The sequence below is a fragment of the Ranitomeya imitator genome, chromosome 1 (genome assembly GCF_032444005.1).
Source record: "Ranitomeya imitator isolate aRanImi1 chromosome 1, aRanImi1.pri, whole genome shotgun sequence".
NCBI lineage: Eukaryota > Metazoa > Chordata > Amphibia > Anura > Dendrobatidae > Ranitomeya > Ranitomeya imitator.
The window spans coordinates 14,599,976-14,614,017 of NC_091282.1; the positions used below are offsets into that span (position 1 = coordinate 14,599,976).

At 42.6% G+C, this 14,042-nt stretch overlaps 1 protein-coding gene across 1 annotated transcript in view; it reads left to right on the top strand.

Annotated features, from left to right (window-relative positions):
* Window positions 1–12,395, top strand: part of LOC138657450 (zinc finger protein 345-like) — a 57,809-nt gene extending 45,414 nt beyond the window's left edge. The window contains exons 3-7 of the mRNA XM_069745245.1: window positions 660–757; window positions 836–914; window positions 1,021–1,118; window positions 1,241–1,358; window positions 9,450–12,395. Of these exons, the coding sequence (XP_069601346.1) occupies window positions 660–757; window positions 836–914; window positions 1,021–1,118; window positions 1,241–1,358; window positions 9,450–10,741 (1,685 nt within the window). The 3' untranslated portion in view covers window positions 10,742–12,395. The remainder of the gene's footprint in view (window positions 1–659; window positions 758–835; window positions 915–1,020; window positions 1,119–1,240; window positions 1,359–9,449) is intronic.
* The last annotated feature ends 1,647 nt before the right edge of the window (window positions 12,396–14,042 follow it).

A 14,042-nucleotide genomic window follows, 5' to 3' on the forward strand; every position in this document is an offset into this window, starting at 1 on the left:
AGGACAATGGCTTCATAAATGTTGGCCGAAGACTTTCTCGGGAAACTAATAAGTAAAAGTTACTTGTTTACCAACCCTAAGAATTGAGGGGTTCCTCTGTCCCAATCTCCTTATTAATGAGGAGAAAATTTGACGCTCGGATATAATGCAGATTAGAATTTTTTCAGTTCCTGAGCTGCATCATAGAATGGGACCTGACATATGAAGAAACACTATGTGAAATGTCAGGAAGGGGTTAAGTAGCGCTCAGAGGTTCCTGTCTAGAAGGGAGGCCGACTCTCGCGGTGCAGTCATGGCCTCACAGAAAATCATCTTTGAAAATATTTTTTTTATAACATATCTTACCTGCATCTTGAGGGAGGAATTGCTGAAAGGAAATTTGGGGGGTTTCTAAATGTAGAACTTTGTCAGTGGTTTCCTTACCTGGAGAAAAGGAAAAATTTGAAGGACGAAATGTCCATATTGTAGAATCTTTATCTGACAGGGCCACAGACTACGAAATGCCATCAACCTGCAAGACATTTGCAGATCAGCACAAGTGGTGGTGAGGACCACAACAATGATTCCTGGACCCTGTTAAAAAGAAAAAAAAAACACAGAGCTAATGGTGCTAAGAGACATGTAAGACAGGTTCAGTCAACAAGGATGTGTCTCCACAGATGGATCCAGGAGGAGAAATCCCCCAGAGAGATGTCCCCGTCCTCTGTATCCCCAGGACTGTCTGGAGGAGAATCACAACATCCCGGGGGATCATCAGGTAGATGACACTGAAGCCCCCACAACATCTGACCATGAAGTGATGGGACCTGAGCTCATCTTACATTTTTCTTTTTAGGGTGAAGATCTGATTGATATTAAGGTTGAGGTTTTACATGGAGCACAAGAGGCGATCACAATATGGGCCGATCAGCAAGGTGAGGAGGGGAGACTGTCATGTCTGTTCTGTGGTCACCTACTACTACTCCCATCATCTCATCATCACATGACACAATCTGTTCCATCACTGTGTGTCTCCTACAGATGGATCCATGAGGAGAAATCCACCAGAGAGATGTCCCCGTCCTCTGTGTCCCCAGGACTGTCAAGAGGAGAATCACAACATCCCGGAGGATCATCAGGTAGACGGTGCTGAGCCCTGTACCGGATCTGTATACGGGGGGACATTTCTGATCGAGGTCATAGAGGTCACAGATTTTGGTGGTTTCTTGTATTGTGTTGATTGTTACATCTGATGTATCAGGAGGAAGATCCGACTAAGAATAAAGTGAAGGAAGAGACAGAAGAAGAAGCGATGACGAGGGGGGATCAGTCGTGTGTGAGTGACGGGAAGAAAGAGATTCTGGTAAATGTTTTCACAGGTATGTGATATTAACTGGTGCATGATGGTGATGATGACTGGTATGTAATAATGACGGCAGTACGTTTTATCGAGTGGAGTCTCCGATGCAGTGAAGCTTTATCTGCTGTACTCAGCAGAAGCGTCCGGTGATGGCGCGGGTGCTCCTGTAGAGTCCGGCGGTGCACCGATGAATAACGGGGCTGCCTTCACACCTCTTCTTAATGATTTAGGAAGCACAGATTTAGTTTTCCTTTACCTTTGTGAATATTTCTTCCATCATTTCTGTCTGTATTTTTCTTCCAAAAGCCCGTGTTGCCATATAAATGACTGAGCTTGTGTTACAGGTTATGAATCTCCCTGTCCTATGGATCTCAGTGATGGCTCTACCTGGTGCTGATTAGTGATGACACATGTCACATGTAGAGTCGTCCTACCTGTCCCCTCTGTTTGCCTCCTACACTGCGGCCGATGTTCTGGTCCCTCTACATCCAGGCGGCCACCCGGTGGCATGAAGAGCCCTGTGATAAGCCAGGAAGTGCCGTGCTATGGAGGTGTGGGTCAGACATACGGCTGTTATCCCTCTGCCACTATGGAGGCCATCTTGGCTGTAGGAGAACCAGAACACAGGTCTCAGGCGGAGGACACCAGGTAGGTGACAGTACATGACAAATGTTTAGTCCCTCCTATGTGCCGGGGTGGAGAATTGCTTTATCATAAAAGGGATTACGAGCTTGTATCTACAAATATGTGATACATCCGGCCCCGTAGCCCCCCAACGTATAATATCCGGCCCCATAGCCCCCCAGCGTATAATATCCGGCCCTGTAGCTCCCACCCCGGTATATAACATGCGGTTCCTCCCCACATATGGGTTCACACAGGAACTGTTGGGTAAATAGAGCCTGGAGGGGCGTAATTAAGGGGTGATATGTGATTGTGATTTTGGGAACATCCCTTTTAAATGTATATTAGGTCCATGAAAGAAACCTACTCACCTGATCAGTCCAAGCGAGTTACATTGGCCCCTGTGCCATCTGTGTACAATCCTTTTTTTTTTTTTTTGCTACTCAGCAACTATTAACCCTTTACACGACCATTTAGAGTTTACTGCTCCAGAACGGTAATCGCTGGCGAATACAAATGCGAATAAATCCCAAGAAAAAAATAAAGAAGAAAAAGATACAAAAATGCAAACTTAACCCCTCAGTGACTGAGCTAGATTCTCTATCGCTTCATTGGAGGACACCGGAAACCATGGGGGTATGCTGCTGACACTAGGCAATAAAAAGTTATCTCCTCCTCAGTAGTATACAGCAACTGACCGGAGCCAAACTGACCAGTTTAGCTTAGTGTCAGAAGGACGCAGACATGGGTTTTTCAGTAGACCCATATGTACCCCGTTTTTTGGCATGTTTCACTAATTTTTACCTTTTTCAGAAGGTTTTTTTCTTAACCTTTTGGAGGGAAATAGTGTGAATATTCACTCTGTTATCCCACGTAGAGACAAAGTGTACAGCATGGACTGACACCCCGTATCCTCATCTGTCTATCCAGCAGGACCCTAACCTTTAACACACGAGATGTGTTCATGTGATCCGGAAAATGGTCCTAGCCTCCCACCACTGCCAGCTCGCTTTCCAGAGCCAGACGGCATCGGGTGGTATAGAGGTATAGTGGCTACAGAGGTTGGCATGTCAGATTCGACCTTTCCATGATAAGACATCTGAGGAATCAGCTAAAGGGCTGGAGAGGGGATTTTTCTCCCGCGGATCCACTCTCTCCAGTTTTTGTTAAGTATATAATTCCACATGTGTTAATTTATAGTTTTGATGTTTCAGTGTGAATTTACAATTTTCATAGTCGAGAAAATACAGAAAAGTTTTTAAATGAGAAGGTTTGTCCAAACTTTTGGTCTGTACTTTGCCGGTGACTTTGTCACATATCCCCCACATCTGCCCATCTGGGGTTCATTCAGTAAGCACGGAAGTTTAGACAAGGGCATCTGCATTACCAAAGTGCTTCCAAGGCCTGTGTTCCACATGAAAGTTGAAGTCCTGTAGCCCTGAGTTTCATCTTTTGGACCGCCATTTCTGCTTCCAGAGACCATTTGGCCATTAACGTCTTTGTGCCCTTAAGAAGATCCGTCAGGGGTGTGGCTATCTTGGTGAAATTCAGTATACACCGCTGATAGGTTCCCACCATTCGTAGAAATGCCTGAGGACCTGTTTCTTGAAGATGGGTTTAGGCCAATTTTGGATTACCTCCACCTTATTCACTTGCGGTTTTGCTTCACCTTTTACGACAATGTAGCCCAAGTATTTTCCCTCTCTTTCCCCATGGCACACTTCTTTGGGTTTACGGTAACCCGTCCTCGGCACATCCAGCACGGCCTGGACCTTCTGCAGATGACTACCCCAATCCGGGCTGTCTACCACAATATCTTCAAGGTAAGCTGCGGCTTACTTTTTGAGAGGGGGGCTAAGATACGGTTCACGACCCTCTAGTAGGTAGCTGGGGCTCCTGGCAGCCTGAATGGCCTTTTGGTATAATGGATGCAACAGTCAGACGTAGAAGAGGCCATCCTTTCCTTTGCTCTTTGATATAGGAGGGTTTTCCAGTAACTTTTTGTTAGGTCTATGATGGTGATGTATCTGGCTGACCCTAGCTACTTCTCTATGAGTTCATAGACGTTGGGCATTGGATACGCGCTAACTTAACCACCTCATTTTAGTTTCCTGTAGTTGCTGCAAAAACTCCCTTCTCCACCAGGAGATTGGACAATCTTGGGGTTCCTCGCTGGGTGGACAGTCCACACTTAAATTGGGATATGCGTAGAATGAACACAGGCGTCCCATGCTACAGTCCACTTGCTCGGTGGTAAAGGGACAATGGGCAGTTATATGACCTGGGCCGTGACATCTCCAGCAAATTACATCCCCTAATGAGGCCCTCGGCCTGACATCGACTACCACCTTGGATTTTGGATTCCCCACCCCCCTTTTAACTTCTGCCCCCCCAGTAAGGAGTGGGTTGTCTCCTCAAGGACCTTTTGACCCCTGATACCTTTCAACCACTCCGACCAAGTCATAGGGGTTCCGGGGATCTTCCTGGGCAACCCAAGTGTGCATCGGGCTCGGAAGGGAGTACACAAACCAGTCCATTAAATCTCGCTCCACCATCTTCTTTGGTGTAGAGGACTGTGGCTGTAACCACTTTTGGACGAGGTGCAGCAGATCAAATATTTGGGAGCGAGGAGATTTGTCACAGTGAAATGCCCAGCAGTGGACCATTTGTGCACAAATAGAAGAAAGGCGTTCCAGCTCCTTAAAAATTCCAAACTTTATTTCTTCATTAAAATACTATTATAGGACCTGTGATAATCAGTCATGTGACTTGTATCAGTGAAGAGATTGGTCCACCTGCACATAATAGTCACCGCAGTTTGCAAAATATCATGCATTGAGTAAGATCATTTTTGATCGAAACGCGTCGCATGTACTCTGCACTCATACTTTTGCAACGAAGGCAAGGACTTGCTGTTCATATTTTAATGAAGAAATAAAGTTTGGAATTTTTAAGGAGCTGGAACGCCTTTCTTCTTTTTGTTTGCTATTCACTCATCCTGGTCCGAGATGAAGTTCCGTGCACCTGCGTGGATCGGTGAGCTGGCTGTGGCTATTTAGCCCTTTTTTTTTCTTGCATAGTGGACCATTTGTGCCCTGACAGACATTGTCACCCGCAAGCTCCCCAAAATTTCTTTTTTCAGTTTTCCATATTTTTTGGCATCCTGTTTATGGGCTGGCTGCACCCTGCAGTGCATTTGTTCCAAGATCTGGGCAGGTAAATGTTGCTGCCTTTTTTTCTGCTGTTGAAAATTGAATCTTTGTAGACCTTGAGTCTCTAGTGGCTTTGCTATTTAGTTTAGCATCCTGTAAAGCCAAATCATAATAGGCTTTTTGTGGCTCCCCTGTTAAGTATGACGCCAGGTCTTCCACCCACTGTTATGACGGGAGTTTGTCCTTATGGGCGACCTTTTTAAAAAGGCCTCTAGGTCTTCAGGTAGGGTCATTTTTGGCAAGGCTATCCTCACCACCTTCTGGAAAGCAATACCTAACGTGTGTCACAGTCCTTGTTACTGCAGGAATCCGTACTCTTCAGGAGCAAACAACACAAGGTTCAGGTTTCCTGATCATGAACATGCAGCTCTAGAGCTTTCACTCCAGGCACACCCCACACTGAATGCTCTAGAAGGCTGGGTATGTATCCTCTGGACTTTCCTACTCTACAGCTGTTCAATCAACCCAGCACTAAAAATGGCTGATTAACCCCTCTCTGCACTTAATGTGTTGGAGCATATTTCTAGGCTTATATTACGGAAGCCAACAAGCTCGGTGCTACATATCTCCCCTCCAGTACTTTGTCACAATATACAGCTCTGGCAAAAATTTCGGTGACCTTATGCCACTCCTGGTACAAAAACGTAAGCAGTTCTTCTTTGTTTGATGGCTTCTGACTATCCATCTTCCTCTTGATTACATTACAGAGGTTTTCAATGAGATTCAGGTCTGGAGATTGGGCTGGCCATGACAGGGATTTGATGTAGTGGTCTCTTAATTTATGCCAGAGCTGCATATATGTATGTATGTGTGTGTGTGTATGTATACGTGTGTGTGTGTATATATATACACACTACCGTTCAAAAGTTTAGGGTCACCTAGAAATGTCCTTATTTTTGAAAGAAAAGCACAGTTTTTGCAATGAAGTGAACATTAAATGATGCAGAAATACACTCTATACATTGTTAATGTGGTAAATGACTATTCTAGCTGCAAACGTTTGGTTTGTAATGTAATATCTTCATAGGTGTATAGAAGCCCATTTCCAACAACCATCACTCCAGCGTTCTTATGGTACTTGTGTAAGAAGGCTAATAGATGGTTAGAATACCCTTGAAAACCCTTGTGCAAGTATGTTAGCACAGCTGAAAATAGTTTGGCTGATTAGAGAACCTATAAACCTGACCTTCCTTTGATCTAGTTGAGAATGTGGAGCATTACATTTGTTGGTTCCATTAAACTCTCAAAATGGCCAGAAAAAAAAGAACTTTCATGTAAAACTCAACAGTCTATTCTTGTTCTTAGAAATGAAGGCTATTCCATGCCAGAAATTGTATGCCAACCAAAATCAAATCTATTGCGATCCTAGACAATAGAAAACCAAAGAAAAAAACAAGGATCCCTAAAATATAACATTTAATGAATAAAGTTTAAAAAGCATTCCAAAATTGGAGACAAAACACCAAATATTGAAGGGATTACCATAAGGAAATAAATACATCTCAGTAGTGAGTCCTTCTGTGCCCTGCAGGTCCACTGTTCTGACCCCTGCCTGGCAGTGGAGGTTGGCAATTTAGTCCCCGACTCAGCTCTGGGCCTTTTCCTGGAGCTAGGACACGCCCTTCCGTCATCCCGGCCAATCAGTTGCTTGGTCTCTCCTGCATTCCCTGCCCACCTATAACTAAAAAAGTTATAGTTCTTAGAATAAAGCGATACAAAAATATAAAATAGGTTTTGTGTAAAAGTTCCAAAACATAAAAAAACAATATAAATGAGGTATCGCTATAATCGTACTGACCCGAAGAATACAGCTGCCTTATCAATTTTACCACACATGCTGAATGGTATAAAAAAACAACCAAAAAATAATTCCTGAATTGCTGGTTTTTGTTCATTCTGTCTCCCAAAAATCAGAATAGAAAGTGATCAAAAAATGACATGTGCCCAAAAATGGTACCAATAAAAAACATCAACTCCTCCCGCAAAAAAACAAGCCCTGACATGACTCTGTGGGCCAAAATATGGAAAAATTATACCTCTCAAAATATGATGCAAAAACTAGTTTTCGCAATAAAAAGCGTCTTTTAGTGTGTGACAGCAGCCAACCATAAAAACCCGCTATAAATCTGGTATCGCTGTAATCGCAGCGACCCGAAGAGTAAATTCGCCTAATCACTTATACCGCACAAGGAACGACGTAGAAAATAAAGCCAATTCTTCACCCGCTGTTCATTTTTTTCATTCTGCCTCCCAAAGATCGCAGGAAGACTTGGCACACATTTATAATAATAATAATAATAATTTTTATTTATATAGCGCCAACATATTCCGCAGCACTTTACAAATTATAGAGGGGACTTGTACAGACAATAGACATTACAGCATAACAGAAATACAGTTCAAAACAGATACCAGGAGGAATGAGGGCCCTGCTCGCAAGCTTACAGACTATGAGGAAAAGGGGATTTATCCTGCGCTCTGCAATAATGAGGCAGATGGAGGCACTTTGGACGCCATCTGACCTGTGATCCGGTTGTGTCTGTCTTTTTAGGATTGCATAGAAGTCCCGTCAGCCACAGTTTTATGCACTTCTGAAAAGGATACCGCTGAACAGAGGCCAGACAGGGACAAGAGTAACTCTGCTGCCTCATTATAGTGAATGGATCCCTCAGGGGTTTCATCTCAAGAGATTTTTATGGAAACCCCAAAGTAAGTGCTCAGCGTAGAGCGCAGGATAAATGTGATCCCAAACATTATGTGAACTGTTCCCAATAAAAGCTTCAACTCAATCCACAAAAAAAGCAAGTCCCCACTCAGGTCCGTCATCTGTTAACGGAAATATAGCATTGACTACGGCCAGAGAGAACACTGAAGCCCTCAACCCTGGATCCACTGATGAACCCTTATACTTCCTAAGGCCGGGTTCACACTGCGTTAGGAGCAGCCCGTTCAGCACATACGCTAACGGGCTGCTGTTAGCGCAAGTGCCGGCGTTCACATCGCGCTAGCGCACATAGAGCATCTGCTAGCTCTATCTGCGCTAGCAGTGACGGACCCGGCAACGCTGCAGCCCGCGTCTCCGGGTCCGTCACTCAATGACGGCACATCCCTAGCGCACGCCCATTGTGGGCGTGCGCTAGCGATGCGTCCGACATTGCAGTCAATGGCGGCCGTAACGGACTACGTTACACCGCGTTTATGCCGCGGTGTAACGTAGTCCGTCTTAACGGACTGCCTGGACGCAGTGTGAACCCGGCCTAAGGGGGAAACACATCAGGATATGAGGGAGCTAAGAATGGCGGATAAGTACCACAACTGTGGAATTTTTTTCTCATGGCTATTGATACTGGATTATGCACCCAGTTATGTGCTGGTTTCTGAAATTAGGAGACGAGGAGTGGATTAATACCTATACTGTGTGGGATTTTTGTATGGCAAATTTATGTTCTGCTTTTTTGGGGGGGTCAAACGGAAGGTATCACATTGGGCATTAGGCTTTTGAATTAAGAGAACAGAAAGGGGTTAATTATCTAATAGTACCTTGTCATTTGATATCTGACTGTGCACCCATTTGATTGGCGTTCCATTAGTGTATTCAAGACCATATAAATATTATAGGCGCTGTGTAATAGCGATATGGATCATAGATTTTCTTTGTCTAAATTGTAGCCCCAAAGATGACTATTAATGTGATTGCATGCTCTGGCCATATCATCTTTGTTGGGGTATTAATGTGACTACACTTCTTCTCTGCATCCCTCCTGGAACTTACAGCAATAACTACGAGATATTTAGATCTTAGGTACTCCCTTTAATTGATTTTGTATGTGTGTTTTTTTGTGTATATTATACTGTGTAGGATGTTCAGGGTGCATTAGGGTTCCTAGGGGTACCGAAGTTCAGCGGGGGTGCCATCACGTCTACAACTAGGGTGCCAACCTCCGCCGGTAGGGTGAACTTTAGGGCTCATCTAGGGAGAGATAAGTCATAGATTTAAAAAAAAAATCCCTATTGACCCTCCATTTTTGCACCTTTTTAAGATAATCAAGTATTTTTGACCCTTTTAAATACATGAATAAAGGTTACTTTTTAGAGGTCTATTTGTGCCAATGTCACCATTTTATAAATGTTATTCACTTTACCTATCATTGTGATAATGTTGTGGCATGTAGTTGTCTTCCTTATTACCGGTACTTTCACTGACGAGGGTCTTCATTTTGAGCTCCATCAAATTTCGAAATCCCTTTTGTAAATTTTATCTTTCTTCTTTATAGGAAATACGTGTGAAAATAACAGTTTATCACTAAATTGTAAAAAAGAAGATACCAGGAAGCACTCTAATGGAGAAAAGCTCATTACCTTTCATGGACTTCCCAGCACTTCACTTTCTTATAATCCTCCTAATCATGAGGAACCCTCTCCTGAGCAATCTCGCTTCGTTACCACAATTCCCGGTGACAAAGTGGATACAAGATTTCAGTGTGACAAGGAATTTACGAAAAGCTCAGATTATCTAACTCAAAGCAGACATGAAGGAGAGAAGCCATACTCCTGTTTAGAATGTGGGAAATGCTTTACATATAAATCAAAATGTGTTAGACATGAGAGAAGTCACACAGGAGAAAAGCCATTTTCATGTTCAGAATGTGGGAAGTGCTACACAGATAAAGGGAGTCTTATTAGACATCAAATAATTCACACAGGAGAAAAGCCATTTTCATGTTCAGAATGTGGGAAGTGCTACACAGATAAAGGGAGTCTTATTAGACATCAAATAATTCACACAGGAGAAAGGCCATTTTCATGTTCAGAATGTGAGAAATCCTTCACAGATAATGCAAGTCTTATTAGACATAAGAGAATTCACGCACGAGAAAGCCCATTTTCATGTTCAGAATGTGGGAAGTACTACACAGATAAAGCAAGTCTTATTAGACATCAGAGAATTCACACAGGAGAAAAGCCATTTTCATGTTCAGAATGTGAAAAATCCTTCATAGATAAAGGGAGTCTTATTAAACATCAGAGAATTCACACAGGAGAAAAGCCATTTTCATGTTCGGAATGTGGGAGGTCTTTCTCAGATAAATGGAGTCTTATTACACATCAGAGAATTCACACAGGAGAAAAGCCATTTTCATGTCCAGAATGTGGGAAAGCCTTCAAACATAGATATAGTCTTTTTACACATCAGTTAATTCACACAGGAGAAAAGCCATTTTCATGTTCGGAATGTGGGAAGTCTTTCACAGATAAATGGAGTCTTATTACACATCAGAGAATTCACACAGGAGAAAAGCCATTTTCATGTCCAGAATGTGGGAAAGCCTTCAAACATAACTATGGTCTTTTTACACATCAGTTAATTCACACAGGAGAAAGGCCATTTTCATGTTCGGAATGTGGGAAGTCCTTCGTGGTTAAAGGACATCTTATTAAACATCAGAGAATTCATACAGGAAAGAAGTCATATTCATGTTCGGAATGTGGGAAGTCCTTCGCAGATAAACGGCATCTTATTACACATCAGAGAATTCATACAGGAGAGAAGCCATATTCATGTTAAAAATGTTGGAAATTTTTTAACCAAAAAACAAATCTTGTAACACATCTAAGAATTCACACAGGGGAGAAACCGTTTTCATGTTTACAATGTGGAAAATGCTTTACAGAGAAATCACAACTTGTTAAACATCGGAGAACTCACACAGGAAAGAAGCCGTATTCATGTCCAGAATCTGGTAAATGTTTTATACATAAATCACATCTTTTCTGAAGAGAAGTCACACAGGAGATAAGCCATATTCATGTTCAATGTGTGGGAAATCCTTAGTAAATAAATCAAATCCTGTTAGACATGAGAGAAGTCATGATTTTTTGAGGAGAAAGATATGGAGCATCGATGAACATAATATCAAAAATTTTTATTCCATAAATAGTTCATAATCAAACGTGAAATTCAATAACAATTAGCATTATACAGTAACATATACAGAATAAATGCCTAAAAAATGCTGAAAAAAAAAACCCCATCCCCAAACCAACAAATAATGCAATGGGAAGCATAAAGGAGCCCCCCCCCCAATGATCACATGTAATAAAGCGCTGTATGCACAATGGGCCTGGCCCAAAAGAAAACACCAATCTACCAAACAAATATCCATGAATAGGACACCATAAAATCACCACTAGGTACGGTAGTTGGTATAGGTGCAAGGCTTACCAATAACGGGGGCAAGGTGGGGAGACAGTCGGGAGGTGGCCCCCGACGCGCATTTCGCGGCAGCACGGTACCGCTTCCTCAAGGGGATAAGTCATACAGAGAAAAGCTTTATTCGTATTCAAAATGTGCGAAGTCTTTTTGTCATGGTCTCATTTTTACTGTGGACTAGGGAAGCTGTCAGTGATGGCTCAACCTTGCAATGGGATCTGTTGTATGCTGGACTGTCAGTGTTGTGAGTGAAAGTCCATTCAGCCAATCTGATCCTGGGGCATTCTGGGCTCGTAGCATTTTGATCAACAGCCCTGCTGCTCAATCTGGTCAAGCCTTCGGGTATTTACCCAGATGCCTCTCATCCGTGGTAATTTTCTAGTTATTTAGCTGGCTAGCTGTGAGCAGATCGGTGTCAGCTGTAGCTGAGTTAGTTTGGTGTGTTCTTACCTCTGTCTGATTGTGTCTTTCTCTGATATTGTTGCCAGATGTAGGATTTGTCGTGACTATTCATGTGGATTATCCCTTCTGCTCTTGATGCTCTCTGACTGCAGGTACGGGTCATTCCATATCAAGTGATCCAAATTAATATTTTTTTTTACCTGACGTCTTTAGATTTTTTTTGTTTTTATGAAGTACAACTTTAGTTAACCCCTTTACCCCCAAGGGTGGTTTGCACGTCAATGACCAGGCCAATTTTTACAACTCTGACCACTGTCCCTTTATGAGGTTATAACTCCGAAACGCTTCAACGGATCCTGGTGATTCTGACATTGTTTTCTCGTGACATATTGTACTTCATGATAGTGGTAAAATTTCTTTGATAGTACCTGCGTTTATTTGTGAAAAAAACGGAAATTTGGCGAAAATTTTGAAAATTTCGCAATTTTCAAACTTTGAATTTTTATGCAATTAAATCACAGAGATATGTCACACAAAATACTTAATAAGTAACATTTCCCACATGTCTCCTTTACATCAGCATAATTTTGGAACCAATTTTTTTTTTTGTTAGGGAGTTATAAGGGTTAAAAGTTGACCAGCAATTTCTCATTTTTACAACACCATTTTTTTTTAGGGACCACGTCTCATTTGAAGTCATTTTGAGGGGTCTATATGATAGAAAATGCCCAAGTGTGACACCATTCTAAAAACTGCACCCCTCAAGGTGCTCAAAACCACATTCAAGAAGTTTATTAACCCTTCAGGTGTTTAATAGGAATTTTTGGAATGTTTAAATAAAAATGAACATTTAACTTTTTTACACAAAAAATTTACTTCAGCTCCAATTTGTTTTATTTTACCAAGGGTAACAGGAGAAAATGGACCCCAAAAGTTGTTGTCCAATTTGTCCTGAGTACGCTGATACCCCATATGTGGCAGTAAACCACTGTTTGGGCGCATGGGAGAGCTCGGAAGGGAAGGAGCGCCGTTTGACTTTTCAATGCAAAATTGACAGGAATTGAGATGGGACGCCATGTTGCGTTTGGAGAGCCCCTGATGTGCCTAAACATTGAAACCCCCCACAAGTGACACCATTTTGGAAAGTAGACCCCCTAAGGAACTTATCTGGATGTGTGGTGAGCACTTTGACCCACCAAGTGCTTCACAGAAGTTTATAATGCAGAACCGTAAAAATAAAAAATCATATTTTTTCACAAAAATTATATTTTTGCCCCCAATTTTTTATTTTTCCAAGGGTAAGAGAAGAAATTGGACCTCAAAAGTTGTTGTCCCATTTGTCCTGAGTACGCTGATACCCCATATGTGGCAGTAAACCACTGTTTGGGCGCATGGGAGAGCTCGGAAGGGAAGGAGCGCCGTTTGACTTTTCAATGCAAAATTGACAGGAATTGAGATGGGACGCCATGTTGCGTTTGGAGAGCCACTGATGTGCCTAAACATTGAAACCCCCCACAAGTGACACCATTTTGGAAAGTAGACCCCCTAAGGAACTTATCTGGATGTGTGGTGAGCACTTTGACCCACCAAGGGCTTCACAGAAGTTTATAATGCAGAGCCATAAAAATAAAACAAAATTTTTTTCCCACAAAAATTATTTTTTAGCCCCCAGTTTTGTATTTTCCCTAGGGTAACAGGAGAAATTGGACCCCAAAAGTTGTTGTCCAATTTGTCCTGAGTACGCTGATACCCCATATGTGGGGGGGAACCACCGTTTGGGCGCATGGGAGGGCTCGGAAGGGAAGGAGCGCCATTTGGAATGCAGACTTAGATGGAATGGTCTGCAGGCGTCACATTGCGTTTGCAGAGCCCCTAATGTACCTAAACAGTAGAAACCCCCCACAAGTGACACCATTTTGGAAAGTAGACCCCCTAAGGAACTCATCTTGATGTGTTGTGAGAGCTTTGAACCCCCAAGTATTTCACTACAGTTTATAACGCAGAGCCGTGCAAATAAAAAATATTTTTTTTTCCACAAAAATTATATTTTAGCCCCCAGTTTTGTATTTTTCCAAGGTTAGCAGGAGAAATTGGACCCTAAATGTTGTTGTCCAATTTGTCCTGAGTACGCTGATACCCGATATGTGGGGGGGAGCCACCGTTTGGGCGCATGGGAGGGCTCGGAAGGGAAGGAGCATCATTTGGAATGCAGACTTAGATGGATTGGTCTGCAGGCGTCACATTGCGTTTGCAG